This window comes from Phoxinus phoxinus (genome assembly GCF_949152265.1).
Source record: "Phoxinus phoxinus genome assembly, chromosome: 18".
NCBI lineage: Eukaryota > Metazoa > Chordata > Actinopteri > Cypriniformes > Leuciscidae > Phoxinus > Phoxinus phoxinus.
In genome coordinates this window covers 20,346,969-20,374,144 of record NC_136893.1, presented here as the reverse complement: position 1 = coordinate 20,374,144, position 27,176 = coordinate 20,346,969, and the positions used below count along the sequence as shown (strand labels likewise).

The window sequence follows — 27,176 nt, the reverse complement described above, 5'->3', positions numbered from 1 at the left end:
ACGAATATTAGGCAGCCTTTAATATTCTAACCTGTTATAGGCATTATTTTTATGCGTTTTCTTGTAAATGTTGTTTTCAATTCAGATTTCGAGGCTTTTTCACGCCTGGTGAAGTTGTGAATCGCGAGCTCATTAGCAAGGCAATTATTGGTCATCTGGGCTCCTGTAGGTGTGTTCGGTTGTGATGTTAGCGTCCTGGTTAGCGCCTATTTTGTATATCAAAACAATGGTCGCGCCAACGCCTACAACAACCACGCCTGACGAGGAGTTTGAAATCTACACACCTGACAATTTGAAAAGCAACGTGTGGCGCTACTTTGGGTTCCAAAAGAAACAGGGAAAAATCACGAGTAAGGACAAAGTCTTTTTTCTTCTGAAAACATCATTGCCTGCCTATTGACATTGACTAATACACTGGTGGACAGAACATATATAACTTAAAGGAAAACACCCCACTTTTTTTTGGAAATAGGCTCATTTTCCAACTCCCCTAGAGTTAAACAGTTGAGTTTTACCGTTTTCAAATCCATTCAGCCGATCCCCGGGTCTGGCGGTAGCACTTTTAGCATAGTTTAGCATAGATCATTGAATCTGATTAAACCGTTAGCATCTCTCTCAAAAAAATGACCAAAGAGTTTCAATATTTTTCCTATTTAAAACTCTTCTGTATTATATATGTATATTATGACTAGGAACTATACTCTCATTCCTCCGTAATGATCAAGGAACTGTGCTGCCGTACCAGCAGGCGCAATGATATTACGCAGCGCCTGAAAATAATCCACAGCTAGATAACTTCCAACGTGACCGGCACTAAGTTTGTAATCATTGCGCCTGCTTTGATTGCGCCTGCTCAGCTTTCCTAAAAACATTCGGGGCTTAAGCCCCCTTGGCCCAGCCCTAGCGCCACGGCATTTAATGGTCAAAATATTATTAATATATATTAGAATATTAATATTAATAAACAAACAAACTTTGAAAATTATTTTTTGGCAAAAGTCAAAGCCCTAGTGGGTGGGTGGATGGATGGATGGATGGATGGATTGGTGGATGGGTGGATGGATGGATGGATAGATTGGTGGATGGATGGATGGATGGATGGATGGATAGAACAGTAATGAATAACAACAGTTTGACATGACCTTACATGCTGTCAGGTTATTAAGCATATCATGTGCATGTCAACACACTTGACTTGAACGTTAATATTAGACATTATAGATTGATTTATTATTTCATTGAGCTTCTATTTTTAAAATCAATATCTAAAATAATGATATATTGCAGTTTGATGTCAGCCTAACGAAACCAGTCAATTTTTCAGCATTACAGCTGCATCTGCCCCCCCCCATAAATCCTTGGATAAGTCACACCTGATGCCATTTATATCTGTGTCCTTACGTAAGGGACATAATAGATATTCATCTCTTGTCTCGAGCCTCATTTCACGTGTCATCCACCCTGTAAAATAATGAAATAAATGAATACAAATATAACATCTGTCCCGCTAAACTGCGCTCAACAGCTTCGTAATTGAGAAAATCAGTCAGGCCGGCCAGCGACACAATAATCCCTCTTATACCCCGCAGAGGACCATCAAAACAAGATCTCACCCGCATATTATACCGAATAAAGTGCTGTGCCACGAAGACGTCAGTTAACTAACCTATAAATGCAACGTTACGGGACTGTAACAGATTTATTTGTCACAAAAGGACTGTCTGTCTGAGTGTGTTGCTTATCAGAATGCTTCTTTTTTGCCTTAATGTCTTTGATATTTCAGTTTTCTGAAGCACTTAAGGGCTTCATAAAACAGTTTGTTACAACGCTATTGACAGAATATTGTCCTCAGGAGAGAAGAATACTTTACCGTAGTCAATTTACGGCTACAACAGCATCTGCTGCATGGGTTTGATGGAGATCTGGACGCATGCGTTTTTGCATTGACCCCTCATTATGGTGGTCGAGGAACAAAGCAACATAATCAAAGAATCAGTAATGGAGTTGAGATGGCACTTTGAAACAGCCTTCGCTTCAGAGAGTTCGAACATTTAGCATCATTGATGCGGTTTTACATCTTCAGGGTGTTTTATTTGGAGGGATGTTGGATTGTTTGTATAAAAGGCATTAAATTAGGCTGCAAATAACAGAGCTCCTAATTATACAGCGCACACTTTCATTAATGGGAGCGAGCTATACGGTTCAGTGTGAAGAGAATGTCTCGCAAGCTCACTTCAAGACCGCTTAGCAAGACGGAACATGACACGCAGTGTTCTTCGCGCAAAATCCAGAGCATTTAAATCCCATTTTACACACTTACTCCTGCTAAAACCAGCCTAAAACTTGAAAGATGAGGGGAATCCTTCCTGAGGCCCCACGCTCTGACAACTACACAAGATGGCAATAATTATCATTCTTGGACTGCCCTTATAAGTCTTCAGTGGCCTGGATATTACTCGGCTTTGTGCAAGTGCGTGTTTTGTGCGTCAGTGAATTGTGTGAACCGCTCCTCTGAAGTGTATTACGTTGAGCATCTTAAAGCAGGGGTTCTTAACTGGTGGCCCGCGCAACCTAAAAATAGGTCACAGGTCTGTTTTGATCAAACTCTGCGGTATGTGGGCGCAAATTAGTCTGCCATTTGGTAGAAACTAGTCAAATAAGGCAGATGCCAACATGGACAGATTGTGTGACATGCTCTTATCCTTGAAAATCATGAACATAACTACACGGTTAAAAAAATATGACCCGCACAACATTAAATATGCATTGCAACTAGGATAAACATGACTTCGTGCCATCCAGAACATGTTCAGTGAATATTTGATTCTGAAACCATCAAAATTGAGGAGATTATGTAACCAACGAGTTTGCATCTCACAATTTTGACTTTTTTCCTCACAAATGCAAATTATAAAGTCTGAATTGGGAGATATAAACTCACAGTTCTGAGAGATAAAGTCTGAATTGCGAGATATAAATTTGCAACTCTGAGAAATAAAGTTGCAGTTCTGAGAAATAAAGTCTGAATTGGTTGATATAAACTCACAACTCTGAGATATAAACTTCTAACCCCGAGAAATAAAGGGAAATTGTGAGAGATAAAGAAATTACAACGAAATGAACTCGCAATTCTGACTTTTCTCGTCTTTCTGACTTTTCTTGTTATTCTGACTTTATTTCTCAGAATTGCACGTTTATATCTCACAATTCTGACTTTATAACTCGCAAGTGCGACTTTATATCTCACAATTCTGACAAAAGTGAGATAAAAAGTGAGATAAAAGAGATAAAATGTCGCAATTATATATTTTTTTATTCCGTGGTGGAAACAAGCTTCCAAAGAATTTCACTGTTGAATTTAAAAACGTAAATGCTAATTGTATTAATTAATGTAAATTGTATTAATAATATGAACATTTAGTATTTCATTCATAATTATATGTGTAGTCAATATAATTATTCACACTTTTTTAGATAGAAATTAATAGTTCTATTCAGCAAATACACATTCAATTGTTTAAAAGGGACAGTAAATGCTTTCACATTGTTACCAAAAAAAATTATAATAATATAACCAGTTAAAGGTTCTTTGTCTTGCAGTCTCTCTGTTCTCGCATCAACAGTACTACATCCTTCCTTTTGTCTTGCTTTCTCTGTCTTTGGCTCAATAAATTGATTTCAAATTTTGCTTGGCAGATTGGCATTGTAGAAAATAAACGAATGAACGCCATCCAAACCCCATATAACTCACTGGCTGTTGTGAATAGTGTGTCATTTTTACAAAACCAGCACAACCTGCAGAGTGTACATCCTCTGACTCAACCAGTGGATGGCCAACTGGCTTACGACATTACCATATAGGCTAACTGGACTGAATCTGCAGACTTTTTAATATTTTTGTAATTGATTTTAAGGTAAATGGATTTAAACACTAAAATAGAGTTCAATAGAGATGAAGGTATTGAACTTTTATTAATAACTGAAGGCATGAAGGCCTGTTTCAAACTGAATAAAAACGTTTTTGTGCCTGTCACTGCATGTTTAACTTCTTCAAGCTTATCTTAACATATTTTTATTCAAGCAATGGATGAGTAGTTGCTTCATAAAAAAAAAAGTAGTTGCTTTAAGTTGTTTTATAAAAAGCCTATATCAGCAAAAGATTGTTTTGGTTTAAAAACAACAGTATGGGTCTTTGAATTTGACCGGCTCTTATTTATTAAGGTTATTTATCACACGTGCAGTCGTCCTTTATAGGCAAATGTGTTTGGGACAACCATTTACTAGGTGTGAGTCTCGAAATGTAAAAAAAGCTTGAATGCTGTTTGTATGAAAGGGCAACCAAAGTCAATACGAACCAAAGTTTGTATTTGAGTATCGCCAGCAACCAAAGTAACAGTGACAAAAGTCAATGTTAATGATGGCGACGTCTATAAAACATAAAAATTCTTATCAAAATTGGCATTGCGCAAGTTCATCCGTCAAGTCATCTTTATATTATGTTTCTAGAGGTTAGCTTAGGATGTTAGCAAAAAATTTTGCACCGAAAAGTTGATCCTCATTTTCACTCTCTGTTAAGAACAATGTAACTGTTCAAAATCACCCTCATTTACTATTCCCTACATTAGTCCATTAATATAGTTCACTTGAGGGAGTGAATGAAACCGAGTGAGTGAAATCGGACACTTGAAGGAAGTGCTGCTGCTTTTGCATAGTTTGTGCTTTCTATCTAATAATCATTTGAACTGGCAGCTCCAGTAGTAATGGAAAGATCTATCTTGAACTCTGTCATGGAAACTATGTATAAACCTTAATTAAACAATTTAATAATCAATTGACAAGGAATTTATACCTGTATAGTATTACACTGTACCCGCATTGGACCAGCGGTTTGTAAAATAAACGGATGGATAGATTAATTACTTTATCGCACCGGATCTATGTAACCACGTATCTAGAATATATACGTACTGCATAAACTACACCTCCATATATTCAACTTGACTATGCTTTCTTCACACAATATATTAATAGATACAACGATTCAACTCAAGAAAACATTGTTAATCCATGTATGTACTGATTTGATTAGCAACACTCTAACAACAACACACTTGTTCTCTTAATTGCATGAGAATAGACATGAGGGGGAAAAAAGTATTTTCAACATGTCTACTTCAATGTTGAAACTATTTGCAGCCAATTATTTCTTGCACAGACCACAAAAAAAAATTTTTCACATAACTATATTCTTCTTTTGAAAGGTGATCTGAATATTCATGGCTTTAAAGTCGGCATGAAACGTAAACTGCAATCTTTTTTTCCCTGTTGTGATGTATAGTTGAAATGGCTTCTCGAACAAGAAAAAATGTAGGGCGGGACTTGATTTTGTCTATGGGGAATTGTTTGGATGGTTGTGGTTTGCCATTGGTGGATCTCATGTGAGTGACAGGTTGCCCCGCCCTCACGCCAGTAAACACATCATCAGAGAGGAGAAGAGATCTCTGTAAGAGGAAGGGGAAGTTATTTTGATTAAAGATTACGAAGGCACATTAAAAATAAAAATAAGGATGTGCACAGATAAAGCATTTTATAATAAATACTGCAATATTACCCCCAAAAATATTGTCAATTTTGATTTCATGGTGACTTTAAAGGTGTCCTATTATACCCCTTTTTACAAGATGTAATATAAGTCTCAGGTGTCCACAGAATGTGTCTGTGAAGTTTCAGCTCAAGATTCCCAACAGATCATTTATTATACCATGTTGTAAATGCCCATTTTTGAGTGGAATGCAGAACATGCTGTTTTCGTGCATGTATCTTTAAATGCAAATGAGCTGCTGTTCCCAACCCCGTTTGCCAAAAGAGGGCGGAGCCTTTAAGGCTCGTGCCTCAGATAAAAACGAACAAAACATCTGTGTTGCCATGTCTGTTGTTGGTTTTGTTCATGCATTCATGTCTTTTATTTTGAAATTTGTCTTGGTCTTGTTTCCTGGTTTGTCATGTGACTTCCTTGCCCCTCATGTGATCTTTTCATGTGCTCTTAGTACTTCCATCATGTCCTGATTGGTTCATTGTTTTATTGGTCACAGGTTTTCCTTGTTATGTGATTAATTCTAGGCTACGTTTACACGTTATTTTCATAAACGGACATTTCACCCTCTCCGTTTTTAGAAAAGTGTTCGTTTACACGAACCTGTGTATATGCCGTCAAGAGCATGCCAAACCTATAGGTGGCAGTGTAACGAGAAGCTCAAGCCCACGTTAGCCAATCAGAATCCTGAAAATATAGGTCGGACTTTTGACGCAGTGCAAGTTCTGTCGCATACTGTGACGTCGACTGCCTAAAACTTTTCTCAGCATTCTTGATTTCTTGATCAAGAATGCTGATTCTTGATTTCTCAGTTTACATGCAAACGTGCAAACGGAGTTTTCCAAAATCTCCACTCTGGCCGGAGTTTTTTAGAAATAATCGTATTCAGAGGAGAATTCTCCGTTTGCGTGTAAACGAGGGGCACAACCAAAGGGAAATGTCTCCGTTTTTCAAAATAACCATGTACGTGTAAACGGGGCCCTAGTGTATTTAAGCCCTCATGTTTGCCCTGTTACTTTGTTGGGTATTGAAGTAAGTTTCTGCGTCATGTTTTAATGTGCAACGTCTTTGTTTACTGTTAAGTTTTTATGTTCTTGGATTTTGGGTATTCTGTAACATAACTGATATCGAGCAGGCGAAGACAATGACGTAGTGAACCAAAGTGCAGTTTATTTACAGTGAAAATCCAATACATGAAACAAACCATTAACAGGAACAAAACTTAACTTGGGGAGGAGCTAAGCAAATAGGGTTAGAACAATCATCAACATTATAACAAATAAAGGCTCGAAATATCTCACTTTCCATGTAATGAGTCTATATAATATATTAGTTTCACCTTTTAAGTTGAATTACTGAAATAAATTAACTTTTGCACGATATTCAAATTATTCGAGTTTCACCTGTATTTTGATATACAAGTGATTATTGCCATGTTTATTGATTATAATCTGACTGGTAAAAATGTTTTAAAGTATTTTCAGCATGTCTGCTTCAATGGATTTTTGATAATTTAGAGATTCCTTCAAATAAATGTTGTTGTTGTCCAAATCTACTTTAGTTACTCCAATAGATAATTTACATAAAATGCAATCTAGCCGATGAACATCTATTTGTATCATGGAAAGTGTGTTTGTTTGGTTCTGAGTGCAAGATCTTCTCACTTGTGATCTTTTAAGCCACATTAGCTGCATTAGCGCTGTGATTTTTTTGCCCCATAATGTGTATCGTAAGCACACAGCAGCCACCGCTCATTACCTCATGGCTTTCTTTTGCATTAATTTTTTCCCAGTTAATTGAGAAAAATAGACTGTGCTATAATACATGATTTCTAATTTCTCTCATAATCTGGTCCTCAACAGGTCAGGTGTTTTTCTCTTCGAGAGAGCAGCCGTTCATTCACGGCGCACTGGATTCAAGTAACACTCGCCCCTGGCAGCTGAAGATGACGTTACTATGGAAACAGTTTTTGCTGCTATCAATCATGGAGTATCTTGCAGGTAAAATGAATTGGTAATTCCTTCCCTTGTGGCGTATTCACAACTATGTCTCTATCAACTTTAACTTAATCATTTTATAGGAAGACTATACTGATGTTTCGATGCTCCGAGTTCATATAAACGAGAAGTGCTCCTCAAAGAAAGCTTTACGGTCACGGACCGTTGCGTCCGATGTTCTCCTCTAGTTCACTGAAGCATCATGTATGCGGTCAACTTGTCTGGTCATTTATTGTTTCGGTGTGAACTCACCGCAGAAAGGAACAAATGAGATGTTGCAGCATTCGTTGCTATCAGCCCATATCTTGATTATGAGCAGAAGACAGTAATAGACCCTGACGCAGAGAATCGGGCTTACAGGAGCAGGACGTGTTTTGGATGTGGTGGAAGAGCTTTCAATTAAGCTGTGCAGTCACTTTGAAAATGAATTGTGTTGCGCCATAGAAGGTTTTGGAGGCTTCGATACAATGTGTCCTCCAAGGAAATTGAACTAGTATGTCACAGTTTATGGCTTCACTCCCTATAGATGTGGGAGGGGAAATTATTTCTCTGAATATGAGTTCACTGGAAATATACAGATTTATAAATACCAATTCAACCTTGAAATTCGAATGAAGATATTATGAATAATTGTACTGGTTGCTCTTTTCCCTTCTGAGTCTTTTTAGCTTCGGGAAGAAAAAAAACACCATAAAAGTGGTCTGTACAACATGTGTGCTGTATTTCAAGCCTTCTGAAGCCATACGATAGCTTTGCGTGAGGAACAGATTGCAATTTGAGTCATTCTTCACCGCCTGTGAGCTGTTAATGGCTGTGACGGGATCATTGAGTGTGTGAGTTGAACTCGAGAACCAATTTGATTTTATGAATGAATCATTCAGACTGGTTTTGCAAACTGAATCAAATGATTCGTTGAAAAGATCGAACTAAAATATATTTTGCTCATCGAAGTCATGTTGTAATTCCAAGTACTTACACTTTGGGCCCTATCTTGCACCCAGCGCAAATGACTTTGTACGCCGGCGCATGTAACGTAGAAAATTATGTTAATATGCAAAAACTGTTATCCAATCACAGCAGTGGACTTTTACAGTACATCCAAATCTTGAATGCAGCATGCATTAAAAACAGCGGTTTAAAAACAGAACTTTTAAATGATCAAGTTTTTTAAGGTAAAAATCATTATAAGTGGACCTCAGAAAATGTAAAGTCCCCCTGTAGTCAATAATTGTATCCCTTAAAACTCATATTTGATCACCAAAATGACATTAAAAAAAAATATATTTCTTCATGTCTTAAAATAGCTTGAATGTAACTCTACACCCTTGCTTCTTTTAGTGTTCTTGGTTCTATGAATATGTAAATAAACCCTGCCTCCACTCACTCACTCACACCAGCTCAGAGATCCACTCGCTGACGATCACACGTTGACCTGATTGGTTACAAGGTAGTTTGTGACGTCAGAAACACCAGCGATTTCAAAACACGTTTTTGTGACCGTCTTTGGTTCACTGCAGTTTTAAGGAGAAAATACAATGGTGTTGACTGATGAATGTGCACTTGGTTTGTCTTAAAGCACATTAAAAGCACCACATAGACATATAAACAACATTAAAAGCTTGATTTTTACCACAGTGGGACTTTAAAAAATGCAGTTCATGATCCCTTAAAAAATCCCAAATACTTCAAATGAATAAATAAGTGTGTAAAAATGTATTAAACACACATCACATTCAGTTGCCTTTTGCTTTATTTCTACAAAATAAACATATTCCTGTAAATCTTTAAGCTAAATAATATTTTATATTTAAAAGAAAACATTATGCTCTATTCCACTGTATGTTATTTTGGCAAGACAATATTGTTTATTTAATTTGTTTCACATTCATTTATGGTTGTATAAGCATAGCTGTTTGTTTATTTTCTTTATTTTATGTTTCAGAAAATAAAGCAATGTTAATTTTGTTCTTGATTTAAAATGACATCCTTAATTAAAGCTGCAAGCAGCGATGAAAGGGCCCTCGCACCCGTGCCACCGCCACCCGGTGGCTTTAGGAAGACAGAGCATGGTGGGCAATGTGCATTTAAGTAGGTAAAAATAGGAGGAGTATGTCAAAGTCAGTTACAAAAATGTCCTTTATTATGGGGATAATAGCATGCGTTATAACTCAGATAAGTGTTGCTAGTATGTTTTAGCATGTTTCTAGCATGTTTAGAACTCAATGGCATATTAAATATGTCGCTAGTAATGCATCACAGTGTAAAACGTGTCACTTCCTGTCGACAGTAGGTGGCGCTATTACTTTAACTTAAAATTGTCATGTAGATGTGTTCAGGGCAGGACTCTTATCAAACGTGTGAAGTTTGGGGCAGATTGGACATTGCCTTCTTCAGTAACACCAACTTCCTGTTTCATTGCATTAGCGTGCTTTAGCACTTAGCTAAGAATTGCTAGCATGTTTTAACATGTTTCTAACATGTATATAACTCAATGGCATATTTAATATGTTGCTAGTACTGCATCACAGTGTTAAACATGTCACTTCCTGTTGCCAGTAGGTGGCGCTATTACTATAACTGAAAAGTGTCATGTAGATGTGTTCAGGACAGGACTCTTATCAAACGTGTAAAGTTTGGGAAGGATTGGACATTGCCTTCTTTAGTAACAACAACTTCCTCTTTCATTGCATTAGCGTGCTTTAGCACTTAGCTAAGAATTGCTAGCATGTTTTAACAGGTTTCTAACATGTTTATAACTCAATGGCATATTTAATATGTTGCTAGTACAGCATCACAGTGTTAAACATGTCATTTCCTTTTGCCAGTAGGTGGCGCTATTACTATAACTGAATATTCTCATGTAAATGTGTTAAACATGAGAATATTCAACCGTGTGAAGTTTGGGGCAGATTAAACATCCAATGCCTGAGTTACAGCAAATTCCTATTTAATTGCATTAATAGCATGATTTAGCACCTAGCTAATGTTTGCTAGCATGTTTTAGCATGTTTCTAGTATGTTGTTAACATCTTTAACACTTGCTGGCACTTTTTTGTATGTTATTAGGAGTCCAAAACAGTGTTAAACATGTCATTTCCTGTTGCCAGCAGGTGGCGCTATGACTGTAACTGAATTTGAGCATGGTCATGTGTTCAGGACAGAACGCTTATCAAACGTGTGAAGTTTGGGGCAGATTGGACATTCAATGCCTGAGTTACAGCAAATTCCTATTTAATTGCAGTAATAGCATGCTTTAGCACTTAGCTAATGTTTGCTAGCATGTTTTAGCATGTTTCTAGTATGTTGTTAACATGTTAAGCACTTGCTGGCAATTTTTTATATGTTATTAGGAGTCCAAAACAGTCTTAAACATGTCACATCCTGTTGCCAGCAGGTGGCGCTATGACTGTAACTGAATTTGAGCATGGTCATGTGTTCAGGACAGAACTCTTATCAAACGTGTCAAGTTTGGGGCAGATTGGACATTGTTTGCCTGAGTTACAGCAACTTCCTGTTTCATGGCGAAACATCAAAATTTGTCAGGCCGCCGAGGACACGCCCTTCGACGAAAACTCTAGATCTTCGCAATTTAACGTCGCAAAGGCCTTAAGATTACACTCACCAAATTTGAAGATGATCAGATTAAAACTGTAGGAGGAGTTCGTTAAAGTACGAGGCCTGAAAATGGCAAAAACTGCACAAAAATCAGAGAGGAAGTTCAAAATGGCTGACTTCCTGTTATGTTTAAGGCTATGCTCCAAGAGACTTTTTTGTAGGTATTGGGTCATTACATGTATGTACCGAATTTCGTACACGTACGTGAAACGTAGCGGGAGGCGCACTCCGTTGAACCTTTATAGGTGGCGCTATCGAGCCATTTTACCCCGCCCAATTCTGAAACGCATATCAGATGTCAATTTTCGCCAGTTCTGACGCGTGTGCAAATTTTCGTGAGTTTTCGTGCATGTTTAGGCCCTCAAAAATGCGATTAAATGCGGAAAATAATAATAATAATAATAATTAAAGCTGCAAGCAGCGATGAAAGGGCCCTCGCACCCGTGCCACCGCCACCCGGTGGCTTTAGGAAGACAGAGCACGGTGGGCAATGTGCATTTAAGTAGGTAAAAATAGGAGGAGTATATCAAATTCAGTTACAAAAATGTCCTTTATTATGGGGATAGTAGAATGTGTTATCACTCAGATAAGTGTTGCTAGCATGTTTTAGCATGTTTCTAGCGTGTTTAGAACTCAATGGCATATTAAATATGTCGCTAGTAATGCATCACAGTGTAAAACGTGTCACTTCCTGTCGATGGTAGGTGGCGCTATTACTTTAACTTATAATTGTCATGTAGATGTGTTCAGGGCAGAACTCTTATCAAACGTGTGAAGTTTGGGGCAGATTGGACATTGCCTTCTTCAGTAACACCAACTTCCTGTTTCATTGCATTAGCATGCTTTAGCACTTAGCTAAGAATTGCTAGCATGTTTTAACATGTTTCTAACATGTATATAACTCAATGGCATATTTAATATGTTGCTAGTACTGCATCACAGTGTTAAACATGTCACTTCCTGTTGCCAGTAGGTGGCGCTATTACTATAAGAGAAAAGTGTCATGTAGATGTGTTCAGGGCAGAACTCTTATCAAACGTGTGAAGTTTGGGGCAGATTGGACATTCCATGCCTGAGTTACAGCAAATTCCTATTTAATTGCAGTAATAGCATGCTTTAGCACTTAGCTAATGTTTGCTAGCATGTTTTAGCATGTTTCTAGTATGTTGTTAACATGTTTAACACTTGCTGGCAATTTTTTATATGTTATTAGGAGTCCAAAACAGTGTTAAACATGTCACTTCCTGTTGCCAGCAGGTGGCGCTATGACTGTAACTGAATTTGAGCATGGTCATGTGTTCAGGACAGAACGCTTATCAAACGTGGGAAGTTTGGGGCAGATTGGACGTTGTTTGCCTGAGTTACAGCAACTTCCTGTTTCATGGCGAAACATCAAAATTTGTCAGGCCGCCGAGGACACGCCCTTCGACGAAAACTCAAGATCTTCGCAATTTAACGTCGCAAAGGCCTTAAGATTACACTCACCAAATTTGAAGATGATCAGATTAAAACTGTAGGAGGAGTTTGTTAAAGTACGAGGCCTGAAAATGGCAAAAACTGCACAAAAATCAGAGAGGAAGTTCAAAATGGCTGACTTCCTGTTGTGTTTAAGGCTATGCTTCAAGAGACTTTTTTGTAGGTATTGGGTCATTACATGTATGTACCGAATTTCATACACATACGTGAAACGTAGCGGGAGGCGCACTCCGTTGAACCTTTATAGGTGGCGCTATCGAGCCATTTTACCCCGCCCAATTGTGAAACGCATATCAGATGTCAATTTTTGCCAGTTCTGACGCGTGTGCAAATTTTCGTGAGTTTTCGTGCATGTTTAGGCCCTCAAAAATGCGATTAAATGCGGAAAATAATAATAATTAAAGCTGCAAGCAGCGATGAAAGGGCCCTCGCACCCGTGCCACCGCCACCCGGTGGCTTTAGGAAGACAGAGCACGGTGGGCAATGTGCATTTAAGTAGGTAAAAATAGGAGTAGTATGTCAAAGTCAGTTACAAAAATGTCCTTTATCATGGGTATAATAGCATGCGTTATCACTCAGATAAGTGTTGCTAGCATGTTTTAGCATGTTTCTAGCATGTTTAGAACTCAATGGCATATTAAATATGTCGCTAGCAATGCATCACAGTTTAAAACGTGTCACTTCCTGTCGACAGTAGGTGGCGCTATTACTTTAACTTAAAATTGTCATGTAGATGTGTTCAGGGCAGGACTCTTATCAAACATGTGAAGTTTGGGGCAGATTGGACATTGTCTTCTTCAGTAACAATAACTTCCCGTTTCATTGCATTAGCATGCTTTAGCACTTAGCTAAGAATTGCTAGCATGTTTTAACAGGTTTCTAACATGTTTATTACTCAATGGCATATTTAATATGTTGCTAGTACTGCATCACAGTGTTAACCATGTCACTTCCTGTTGCCAGTAGGTGGCGCTATTACTATAACTGAAAAGTGTCATGTAGATGTGTTCAGGGCAGGACTCTTATCAAACGTGTGAAATTGGGGCAAATTGAACATTCAATGCCTGACAGCAAATTCCTATTTAATTGCAGGAATAGCATGCTTTAGCACTTAGCTAATGTTTGTTAGCATGTTTTAGCATGGTTCCCGTGTGTTGTTAACATGTTCAGCACTTGCTGGCAATTTTTTATATGTTATTAGGAGTCCAAAATGGTGTTAAACATGACACTTCCTGTTGCCAGCAGGTGGCGCTATTACTCTAACTGATTATTCTCATGTAGATGTGTTCAGGGCAGGACTCTTATCAAACCTGTGAAGTTTGGGGCAGATTGGACATTGCCTACTTGAGTAACAACAACTTCCTGTTTCATTGCATTAGCATGCTTTAGCACTTAGCTAAGAATTGCTAGCATGTTTTAACATGTTTCTAACATGTTTATAACTCAATGGTTTATTTAATATGTTGCTAGTACAGCATCACAGTGTTAAACATGTCACTTCCTGTTGCCAATAGGTGGCGCTATTACTATAACTGAATATTCTCATGTAAATGTGTTCAGGACAGAACTCTTATCAAACGTGTGAAGTTTGGGGCAGATTGGGCATTCAATGCCTGAGTTACAGCAAATTCCTATTTAATTGCAGTAATAGCATGCTTTAGCACTTAGCTAATGTTTGCTAGCATGTTTTAGCATGTTTCTAGTATGGTGTTAACATGTTTAGCACTTGCTGGCAATTTTGTATATGTTAATTAGGAGTCCAAAACGGTGTTAAACATGTCACTTCCTGTTGCCAGCAGGTGGCGCTATGACTGTAACTGAATTTGAGCATGGTCATGTGTTCAGGACAGAACGCTTATCAAACGTGTGAAGTTTGGGGCAGATTGGACATTGTTTGCCTTAGTTACAGCAACTTCCTGTTTCATGGCGAAACATCAAAATTTGTCAGGCCGCCGAGGACACGCCCTTCGACGAAAACTCTAGATCTTCGCAATTTAACGTCGCAAAGGCCTTAAGATTACACTCACCAAATTTGAAGATGATCAGATTAAAACTGTAGGAGGAGTTCGTTAAAGTACGAGGCCTGAAAATGCCAAAAACTGCACAAAAATCAGAGAGGAAGTTCAAAATGGCTGACTTCCTGTTGTGTTTAAGGCTATGCTCCAAGAGACTTTTTTGTAGGTATTGGGTCATTACATGTATGTACCGAATTTCGTACACGTACGTGAAACGTAGCGGGAGGCGCACTCCGTTGAACCTTTATAGGTGGCGCTATCGAGCCATTTTACCCCGCCCAATTCTGAAACGCATATCAGATGTCAATTTTCGCCAGTTCTGACGCGTGTGCAAATTTTCGTGAGTTTTCGTGCATGTTTAGGCCCTCAAAAATGCGATCAAATGCGGAAAATAATAATAATAATAATAATAATAATAATAATAATAATAATAATAAACAGAGCAATTCCAATAGTGTCCTCGCACCATCGGTGCTCGGGCCCTAAATATAGGAGTATGTCAAAGTCAGTTACAAAAATGTCCTTTATTATGGGGATAATAGCATGCGTTATCACTCAGATAAGTGTTGCTAGCATGTTTTAGCATGTTTCTAGCATGTTTAGAACTCAATGGCATATTAAATATGTCGCTAGCAATGCATCACAGTTTAAAACGTGTCACTTCCTGTCGACAGTAGGTGGCGCAATTACTTTAACTTAAAATTGTCATGTAGATGTGTTCAGGGCAGGACTCTTATCAAACGTGTGAAGTTTGGGGCAGATTTGACATTGCCTTCTTCAGTAACAACAACTTCCCGTTTCATTGCATTAGCGTGCTTTAGCACTTAGCTAAGAATTGCTAGCATGTTTTAACATGTTTCTAACATGTATATAACTCAATGGCATATTTAATATGTTGCTAGTAATGCATCGCAGTGTTAAACATGTCACTTCCTGTTGCCAGTAGGTGGCGCTATTACTATAACTGAAAAGTGTCATGTAGATGTGTTCAGGGCAGGACTCTTATCAAACATGTGAAGTTTGGGGCAGATTGGACATTGCCTTCTTGAGTAACAACAACTTCCTCTTTCATTGCATTAGCATGCTTTAGCACTTAGCTAAGAATTGCTAGCATGTTTTAACATGTTTCTAACATGTTTATTGCTCAATGGCATATTTAATATGTTCCTAGTACTGCATCACAGTGTTAACCATGTCACTTCCTGTTGCCAGTAGGTGGCGCTATTACTATAACTGAAAAGTGTCATGTAGATGTGTTCAGGGCAGGACTCTTATCAAACGTGTGAAGTTTGGGGCCGATTGGACATTGCCTTCTTGAGTAACAACAACTTCCTGTTTCATTGCATTAGCATGCTTTAGCACTTAGCTAAGAATTGCTAGCATGTTTTAACATGTTTCTAACATGTTTATAACTCAATGGTTTATTTAATATGTTGCTAGTACAACATCACAGTGTTGAACATGTCACTTCCTGTTGCCAGTAGGTGGCGCTATTACTATAACTGAAAAGTGTCATGTAAATGTGTTCAGGGCAGGACTCTTATCAAACGTGTGAAGTTTGGGGCAGATTGGACATTGCCTTCTTGAGTAACAACAACTTCCTGTTTCATTGCATTAGCATGCTTTAGCACTTAGCTAAGAATTGCTAGCATGTTTTAACAGGTTTCTAACATGTTTATAACTCAATGGTTTATTTAATATGTTGCTAGTACAACATCACAGTGTTGAACATGTCACTTCCTGTTGCCAGTAGGTGGCGCTATTACTATAACTGAATACTCTCATGTAAATGTGTTCAGACCAGAACTCTTATCAAACGTGTGAAATTGGGGCAAATTGAACATTCAATGCCTGAGTTACAGCAAATTCCTATTTAATTGCAGTAATAGCATGCTTTAGCACTCAGCTAATGTTTGTTAGCATGTTTTAGCATGTTTCCTGTATGTTGTTAACATGTTTAGCACTTGCTGGCAATTTTTTATGTTATTAGGAGTCCAAAATGGTGTTAAACATGTCACTTCCTGTTGCCAGCAGGTGGCGCTATTACTCTAACTGATTATTCTCATGTAAATGTGTTCAGGACAGAACTCTTATCAAACCTGTGAAGTTTGGGGCAGATTGGACATTGCCTACTTGAGTAACAACAACTTCCTGTTTCATTGCATTAGCATGCTTTAGCACTTAGCTAAGAATTGCTAGCATGTTTTAACATGTTTCAAACATGTTTATAACTCAATGGTTTATTTAATATGTTGCTAGTACAGCATGACAGTGTTAAACATGTCACTTCCTGTTGCCAATAGGTGGCGCTATTACTATAACTGAATATTCTCATGTAAATGTGTTCAGACCAGAACTCTTATCAAACGTGTGAAGTTTGGGGCAGATTGGGCATTCAATGCCTGAGTTACAGCAAATTCCTATTTAATTGCAGTAATAGCATGCTTTAGCACTTAGCTAATGTTTGCTAGCATGTTTTAGCATGTTTCTAGTATGTTGTTAACATGTTTAGCACTTGCTGGCAATTTTTTATATGTTATTAGGAGTCCAAAACAGTGTTAAACATGTCACTTCCTGTTGCCAGCAGGTGGCGCTATGACTGTAACTGAATTTGAGCATGGTCATGTGTTCAGGACAGAACGCTTATCAAACGTGTGAAGTTTGGGGCAGATTGGACATTGTTTGCCTGAGTTACAGCAACTTCCTGTTTCATGGCGAAACATCCAAATTTGTCAGGCCGCCGAGGACACGCCCTTCGACGAAAACTCTAGATCTTCGCAATTTAACGTCGCAAAGGCCTTAAGATTACACTCACCAAATTTGAAGATGATCAGATTAAAACTGTAGGAGGAGTTCGTTAAAGTACGAGGCCTGAAAATGGCAAAAACTGCACAAAAATCAGAGAGGAAGTTCAAAATGGCTGACTTCCTGTTGTGTTTAAGGCTATGCTCCAAGAGACTTTTTTGTAGGTATTGGGTCATTACATGTATGTACCGAATTTCGTACACGTACGTGAAACGTAGCGGGAGGCGCACTCCGTTGAACCTTTATAGGTGGCGCTATCGAGCCATTTTACCCCGCCCAATTCTGAAACGCATATCAGATGTCAATTTTCGCCAGTTCTGACGCGTGTGCAAATTTTCGTGAGTTTTCGTGCATGTTTAGGCCCTCAAAAATGCGATTAAATGCGGAGAAGAAGAAGAATAATAATAATAATAATAATAAACAGAGCAATTCCAAGAGGGTCCTCACACCATCGGTGCTCGGGCCCTAATTAAAGCTGCAAGCAGCGATGAAAGGGCCCTCGCACCCGTGCCAACCGCCACCCGGTGGCTTTAGGAAGACAGAGCACGGTGGGCATTGTGCATTTAAGTAGGTAAATATAGGAGTATGTCAAAGTCAGTTACAAAAATGTCCTTTATTATGGGGATAATAGCATGCGTTATCACTCAGATAAGTGTTGCTAGCATGTTTTAGCATGTTTCTAGAATGTTTAGAACTCAATGGCATATTAAATATGTCGCTAGCAATGCATCACAGTTTAAAACGTGTCACTTCCTGTCGACAGTAGGTGGCGCTATTACTTTAACTTAAAATTGTCATGTAGATGTGTTCAGGGCAGGACTCTTATCAAACGTGTGAAGTTTGGGGCCGATTGGACATTGCCTTCTTCAGTAACAACAACTTCCCGTTTCATTGCATTAGCGTGCTTTAGCACTTAGCTAAGAATTGCTAGCATGTTTTAACATATTTCTAACATGTATATAACTCAATGGCATATTTAATATGTTGCTAGTAATGCATCGCAGTGTTAAACATGTCACTTCCTGTTGCCAGTAGGTGGCGCTATTACTATAACTGAAAAGTGTCATGTAGATGTGTTCAGGGCAGGACTCTTATCAAACGTGTGAAGTTTGGGGCAGATTGGACATTGCCTACTTGAGTAACAACAACTTCCTGTTTCATTGCATTAGCATGCTTTAGCACTTAGCTAAGAATTGCTAGCATGTTTTAACAGGTTTCTAACATGTTTCTAACTCAATGGCATATTTAATATGTTGCTAGTACAGCATCACAGTGTTAAACATGTCACTTCCTGTTGCCAATAGGTGGCGCTATTACTATAACTGAATATTCTCATGTAAATGTGTTCAGACCAGAACTCTTATTAAACGTGTGAAGTTTGGGGCAGATTGGACATTCAATGCCTGAGTTACAGCAAATTCCTATTTAATTGCAGTAATAGCATGCTTTAGCACTTAGCTAATGTTTGCTAGCATGTTTTAGCATGTTTCTAGTATGTTGTTAACATGTTTAGCACTTGCTGGCAATTTTGTATATGTTATTAGGAGTCCAAAACAGTGTTAAACATGTCACTTCCTGTTGCCAGCAGGTGGCGCTATGACTGTAACTGAATTTGAGCAGGGTCATGTGTTCAGGACAGAACGCTTATCAAACGTGTGAAGTTTGGGGCAGATTGGACATTGTTTGCCTGAGTTACAGCAACTTCCTGTTTCATGGCGAAACATCAAAATTTGTCAGGCCGCCGAGGACACGCCCTTCGACGAAAACTCTAGATCTTCGCAATTTAACGTCGCAAAGGCCTTAAGATTACACTCACCAAATTTGAAGATGATCAGATTAAAACTGTAGGAGGAGTTCGTTAAAGTACGAGGCCTGAAAATGGCAAAAACTGCACAAAAATCAGAGAGGAAGTTCAAAATGGCTGACTTCCTGTTGTGTTTAAGGCTATGCTCCAAGAGACTTTTTTGTAGGTATTGGGTCATTACATGTATGTACCGAATTTCGTACACGTACGTGAAACGTAGCGGGAGGCGCACTCCGTTGAACCTTTATAGGTGGCGCTATCGAGCCATTTTACCCCGCCCAATTCTGAAACGCATATCAGATGTCAATTTTCGCCAGTTCTGACGCGTGTGCAAATTTTCGTGAGTTTTCGTGCATGTTTAGGCCCTCAAAAATGCGATTAAATGCGGAGAAGAAGAAGAATAATAATAATAATAATAATAAACAGAGCAATTCCAAGAGGGTCCTCACACCATCGGTGCTCGGGCCCTAATAATTAAAGCTGCAAGCAGCGATGAAAGGGCCCTCGCACCCGTGCCACCGCCACCCGGTGGCTTTAGGAAGACAGAGCACGGTGGGCAATGTGCATTTAAGTAGGTAACTATAGGAGGAGTATGTCAAAGTCAGTTACAAAAATGTCCTTCATTATGGGGATAATAGCATGTGTTATCACTCAGATAAGTGTTGCTAGCATGCTTTAGCATGTTTCTAGCATGTTTAGAACTCAATGGCATATTAAATATGTCGCTAGTAATGCATCACACTGTAAAACGTGTCACTTCCTGTCGACGGTAGGTGGCGCTATTACTTTAACTTATAATTGTCATGTAGATGTGTTCAGGGCAGGACTCTTATCAAACGTGTGAAGTTTGGGGCAGATTGAACATTGCCTTCTTCAGTAACACCAACTTCCTGTTTCATTGCATTAGCGTGCTTTAGCACTTAGCTAAGAATTGCTAGCATGTTTTAACATGTTTCTAACATGTATATAACTCAATGGCATATTTAATATGTTGCTAGTACAACATCACAGTGTTAAACATGTCACTTCCTGTTGCCAGTAGGTGGCGCTATTACTATAACTGAATATTCTCATGTAAATGGGTTCAGACCAGAACTCTTATCAAACGTGTGAAGTTTGGGGCAAATTGAACATCCAATGCCTGAGTTACAGCAAATTCCTATTTAATTGCAGTAATAGCATGCTTTAGCACTTAGCTAATGTTTGCTAGCATGTTTTAGCATGTTTCTAGTATGTTGTTAACATGTTTAGCACTTGCTGGCAATTTTGTATATGTTATTAGGAGTCCAAAACAGTGTTAAACATGTCACTTCCTGTTGCCAGCAGGTGGCGCTATGACTGTAGCTGAATTTGAGCATGGTCATGTGTTCAGGACAGAACGCTTATCAAACGTGTGAAGTTTGGGGCAGATTGGACATTGTTTGCCTGAGTTACAGCAACTTCCTGTTTCATGGCGAAACATCAAAATTTGTCAGGCCGCCGAGGACACGCCCTTCGACGAAAACTCTAGATCTTCGCAATTTAACGTCGCAAAGGCCTTAAGATTACACTCACCAAATTTGAAGATGATCAGATTAAAACTGTAGGAGGAGTTCGTTAAAGTACGAGGCCTGAAAATGGCAAAAACTGCACAAAAATCAGAGAGGAAGTTCAAAATGGCTGACTTCCTGTTGTGTTTAAGGCTATGCTCCAAGAGACTTTTTTGTAGGTATTGGGTCATTACATGTATGTACCGAATTTCGTACACATACGTGAAACGTAGCGGGAGGCGCACTCCGTTGAACCTTTATAGGTGGCGCTATCGAGCCATTTTACCCCGCCCAATTCTGAAACGCATATCAGATGTCAATTTTCGCCAGTTCTGACGCGTGTGCAAATTTTCGTGAGTTTTCGTGCATGTTTAGGCCCTCAAAAATGCGATTAAATGCGGAAAATAATAATAATTAAACATCCAATGCCTGAGTTACAGCAAATTCCTATTTAATTGCATTAATAGCATGATTTAGCACCTAGCTAATGTTTGCTAGCATGTTTTAGCATGTTTCTAGTATGTTGTTCACATGTTTAACACTTGCTGGCACTTTTTTGTATGTTATTAGGAGTCCAAAATAGTGTTAAACATGTAACTTCCTGTTGCCAGCAGGTGGCGCTATGACTGTAACTGAATATGAGCATGGTCATGTGTTCAGGACAGAACTCTTATCAAACGAGTGAAGTTTGGGGCAGATTGGACATTCAATGCCTGAGTTACAGCAAATTCCTATTTAATTGCAGTAATAGCATGCTTTAGCACTTAGCTAATGTTTGCTAGCATATTTTAGCATGTTTCTAGTATGTTGTTAACATGTTAAGCAGTTGCTGGCAATTTTTTATATGTTATTAGGAGTCCAAAACAGTGTTAAACATGTCACTTCCTGTTGCCAGCAGGTGGCGCTATGACTGTAACTGAATTTGAGCATGGTCATGTGTTCAGGGCAGAACTCTTATCAAACGTGGGAAGTTTGGGGCAGATTGGACATTGTTTGCCTGAGTTACAGCAACTTCCTGTTTCATGGCGAAACATCAAAATTTGTCAGGCCGCCGAGGACACGCCCTTCGACGAAAACTCTAGATCTTCGCAATTTAACGTCGCAAAGGCCTTAAGATTACACTCACCAAATTTGAAGATGATCAGATTAAAACTGTAGGAGGAGTTCGTTAAAGTACGAGGCCTGAAAATGGCAAAAACTGCACAAAAATCAGAGAGGAAGTTCAAAATGGCTGACTTCCTGTTGTGTTTAAGGCTATGCCTCAAGAGACTTTTTTGTAGGTATTGGGTCATTACATGTATGTACCGAATTTCGTACACATACGTGAAACGTAGCGGGAGGCGCACTCCGTTGAACCTTTATAGGTGGCGCTATCGAGCCATTTTACCCCGCCCAATTGTGAAACACATATCAGATGTCAATTTTCGCCAGTTCTGACGCGTGTGCAAATTTTCGTGAGTTTTCGTGCATGTTTAGGCCCTCAAAAATGCGATTAAATGCGGAGAAGAATAATAATAATAATAATAATAATAATAATAAACAGAGCAATTCCAAGAGGGTCCTCACACCATCGGTGCTCGGGCCCTAATAATAATAAACAGAGCAATTCCAATAGTGTCCTCGCACCATCGGTGCTCGGGCCCTAATGATACCCATCCCTAATCGATACATCATATATTATCATATCCGGCCTGTTCCACACGCCAAACTGTTGTATAATTCTAATATAGTGCTAATATAAGTTGGACTGCTTTTGTTGTCGTTTTGTGTCTTTTTTTAAGCTTGAAAGCTCTAGTTGACATGTATTGTGCATGGACCAGCAACCAACTCATTTTTCAAAATTTCTTCTTTTGTCTTCCATTGTCAAATGACAAAATCATTTTTTTAAAGCAATATAAAACTGAATGGAGACATTCAGTTTAGCTTACACAGTTTAGAAATGGATAAGAAACCGAAAGACACTGTATTGTGAAGTATAACTTCATTGTGCACAATGTAAATGTCACATTAGAGCGCCTTAGTTCCCATTTTCTAAACAAATATCACACTTAAATGCGATTGTTCCAGTGACTTTGCCGCTATGAAACCATTTAAGTAGAAATTGACTGATGTGAGCATAGCACTTGATTAGAATCCACACACCTGGTGTGATCTCTCCACATATGGTCTGTGTTTCTGCACTCTATGTGTGTGTGTTGCTGTGCAATTCTGTCATTTGCAGAATATTTACCCTCAAACTTAAAAAAAAAAAAAAAAAGACTTGGTCACCATGAAATCAAAAATTATTATTATTTTTTTTTTCACAGAATGTTGGGATGTTTTTTTTATAAACTATTTATATGCAAACTAAGTAATGCTATATTATTTTAATTAATACACCCTCTTTAATCAAAAACATTAACCTCCCCTCCTCAAAACAGCATCTGTTCTGTTCAGGACGTATGTCTCGGTGGAGGTGGGACTGAATTAATCATCCACCCGCCACACACCCGAACCTATGATTTTCTCTGATTTAGAGATCCGCACCTGATCGTCACATTACAACTATTCTAATTCTCAGTGTTAAGCGTGATGATATGGTAACGCACTACACTGAAGTAGGCTGATCTTAAATGTAATTCTTCTTTGGCAAAATTACATTTCCTTAATAGCCTAAACACAGGCTTTACTCCCTTCAAACTTAAATTGGAATGTCACTGTTTCCGTCACTGCAACTTCCCGAACACACACACACACACACACACACACACACACACACACACAAGAAATTAAATATGTTCAGCCCTAGCAAAGGCTTTTGCTTCACAGCCGTTATACATCACATACCCAGCACTTGATTGGTCCTGGTTAACCACTTCAGTAAAACGCTCCCACACTTTCCTTTCCTTTCCTTTCCTTTCCTTTCCTTTCCTTTCCTTTCCTTTCCTTTCCTTTCCTTTCCTTTCCTTTCCTTTCCTTTCCTTTCCTTTCATTTCCTTTCCTTTCCTTTCCTTTCGTTTGGTTTGTTATAATTCTCCTTTGTGAAATTTCCCTCAGATCTGTTCTGCCTCTAAATTGCTGGTTAAACAACTGGACCCCAATCTGCAAATTAGTGGCTGATGAAAAATTAAGCTTTATGTTCTGTTGGAAAACAGAAATCAGAATAATTTCTGTTACACCTTGTGGCGTTGATTACGAGGGCACATGAATAAATAAATAAAAACAATAGGAATTAAAAGGAATTGTCCATTTTCAATTTACGGAGACTTATTCTCCCCCATCAGTCATTGGTCAGACATATTACAGACATTCATCCTGCCAACAATCTCACACCACTGGTTGAGCCAGTGTCAATTTCTCATACTCAAACAAACAGATCAATGTTTTGAGAGCTTTACAGAGCCACAGTGTTTATATCTTTTGAAGGAATAAACCTACAGTATGGCTTACATATAATTGTCTCTACTTATTAAAGGAACCGGTATTGTGCGGTTTATTTTTGTGTGAAGTATTCCATTAAGATGAGATGGGAAAAGTTATATTAAGTTGAAAAAACTGACACACTTCAGCTGAAACTGTGCATTAAGATAAAAACTGTATTCTGTTGTTTGCTCTCAGAGTGTCTGGATTATAAGTCTTTTAATGGCCCGAAATGGCGGATGGAGCCCAGTGATCTGACAGTGGGTTCACTGGAGGAAGAGGCTACGCTGACCTGTGATGCAAAAGGCATTCCTACCCCTCAGTACAGGTATGGGACTTTGCCTTTTCTGCTTCTGTTTTTTGCACTCTTTAACTCTATTCCTTTGCTTTCTAATGCCTTCATAAGGGCTTACAAACAGCGAATAGTACCAATGTTGCCAATGATTCCACACTCTAATAAACATAAAACTACATGTTCAAATATAGTGTGAATGTGAAATATCCAATTTTATTTGTTGGTTTATGCTTCGTAATGGATCATATTTTTGTAGTTATAATCTCCATGTCCGCCATCTTGGGTCGATTTTTTAAACTGCTCTCTCTCGTCGCATTATTAGCTTTTCTATGAAGAAATAAATAGGATGCTGCTTTAGAATTTGGCCAAATGAAAGTATCTGAAAGAAAAAGAAATGCGGCCCACCATTTGGAATGGCCTTTGCATCCACAGTAGATCATGCCTATAACGCCTTAATTCTGCCTACGTAGGCAGCTCACTTAGTTTTGGAACATTTTTTCTTCCTCTCAGTAATTTAAATGATTCTGCAACACCAATCATGCATGATGTTATGTTTATTCATGCAGCACTGTATGATATTATTAGAATTTAATGACCAAGATGTACAGAATTCAAAACGCTCACTCCCTCGCAACGATGAGAGTTGCCCGTGACAACAAAATTATCTTTCGTTTTGGTATGTCTCAACAGTCCATTAATTTTTGCTGTATGTTCAGGTTAGATATATGCTGGGGAGCGGTGTGTCACTTTTTGACATCTGCATTATCTGATGGCAATGGTTAGTCAGGAGTGTTCCTGTAATTTAATGGATTATGGATTTCACATCTCGGGGCTGTGCCTCATAGTGTCATCCTGGGGCTCCATCTCAACAGAAGAGCCATACAACTGCAATATTTACACCGGCTTCATGCTGGCAGGACTCGGTGAATGCATTGACACATGAACATCAATTAAACATGTGGCACATGTTGCGTGCCATGCATCATTCAATTTATAACAAGCTATATCACTTGAATGCAATGTGTACATCTTTTATTTAAAATGAATACTTGCTTGAAACATGCTTCCTGTTTTAAATCTGTTTCTGAAAATAGCTGATCAAAAAAAATTTTTCTCTAATTTATAATGGCCCGACTGAGATTTTGAGGTTGCCAGGTCGCTGTGCTGTTGGTCGCTCGTAGGCATTTCTGTCTCTTCCTAATCCTAACCAGACAAGATGGGATAAGATTCCAGCAACAAGCTTCTTTTTTTTTTTTTGCACACAACAGAGGCAACACTTCTACAAGATGCAACTAAATCAATCACAAAATCACAGCCAATCAGAAGAGTGTGTGGGTGGAGCTCTCTCTGCGAGTGCACTGCTGTCTTGCACTCGCATGCACATCTCGCCCATGTTCCTCGACGGTTTCTGCATCCCTCAGGGATACGGGGGTAGTACTCTGGGTTCGGGCCAAATTCCGAGCTCGTAGCCCTCTCCTCGGACAGCACGACAAATATGTATACTCTTTACTCTATCTGATTATTTGTAGGTGTGAACTCGTGAAATATTATACAAAAGTCACATAAATATAAAGCATTTCAAAAACAGGGCAACTCGGCTGATTAGGATTGAAAACTCTGACATAATTATGAAGGATTTATGGTGTTAATGTTGCTGGTCCTCTCCGTAACTTTTGAAAATCTCATACATTAGATGTATTCTGTATTGTTGGTGCAGAAAGATGTAATTCTATTTTCTCCGTGAATCCGTTCGCTAACGGCTCAAATACTTGCACAACAAGTGATTCAAATGAACAACTCTAGTGAGTCAAAAGCAAACACTGCTGCCTTTGTAGTCTGATTCTCATACCAATGAATATTTGAATCAGTTCCTTTTAAGGACAGATCATACTGAACCAACAGACGGCAACAGATACTTTGTTAAAGCTACACTGTGTCATTTTTTAAGTTGATTCTTAGCAAAAAACACTTCTTTCAAAATGATATGTGCTCATTAATGTATAATTACTTCTACCAACAAATCAAGTATTCTCGTAAGCGTAGAATCTGCCATTTATAATACATACGGGTGAGCTGCTCGAATGGCGGAAGCCATGTTGCGTCTCCATCTTGAAAATACATTAGCCAAAGAGGGACATACCTGGAAATTCAAGCTTCGCTTTTTGTGTTTTTACACTCAGTGGCACCGTGACGAATGCGAGGGGGAGATTACTCGCGACTGCCGGCAGATTTTAAATAATACGGCCACCGTAGGAGTTAAAACGCCCTCGGGATGGGAGGGGCTAGAAAGTAATATTCAGTTGGTAGTCATAATACTGTACAATTTCACCGCTAGATGGGAAAAAATCCTACACAGTGTAGCTTTAAGTTTTGTCGGATTCTGTTGCCATTGGTTGGCACTTGTTTTTGCCAATTGAACATGTTGAGTCGGTGTTTGTTGGGTCATTGATGTACTGTAATCTGATTATTGTCTGCATTGGTAGGTGTCTGTTGGTGCGGTGTGAATTGGTCTTTAGTGAATCAAATGCAGACAGCGATTCCGATTCCCAAACTAATGATCCTACTGATTCAGTCCATTTTAGTGAATCAAATGCAGACACTAACTAATGATCCTACTGATTCAGTCCATTTAAGTGAATCAAACACAT

The 27,176-nt window shown here is 38.7% G+C and overlaps 1 protein-coding gene across 3 annotated transcripts in view; it reads left to right on the top strand.

The window, feature by feature from the left end:
- Positions 1–27,176, top strand: part of cntn3a.2 (contactin 3a, tandem duplicate 2) — a 98,719-nt gene that overhangs the window by 24,123 nt on the left and 47,420 nt on the right. For all 3 annotated transcript variants that reach the window (XM_079588772.1, XM_079588771.1, XM_079588773.1), the window contains exons 2-3: positions 7,456–7,593; positions 24,432–24,561. In XM_079588772.1, the coding sequence (XP_079444898.1) occupies positions 7,539–7,593; positions 24,432–24,561 (185 nt within the window). In that variant the 5' untranslated portion in view covers positions 7,456–7,538. The remainder of the gene's footprint in view (positions 1–7,455; positions 7,594–24,431; positions 24,562–27,176) is intronic.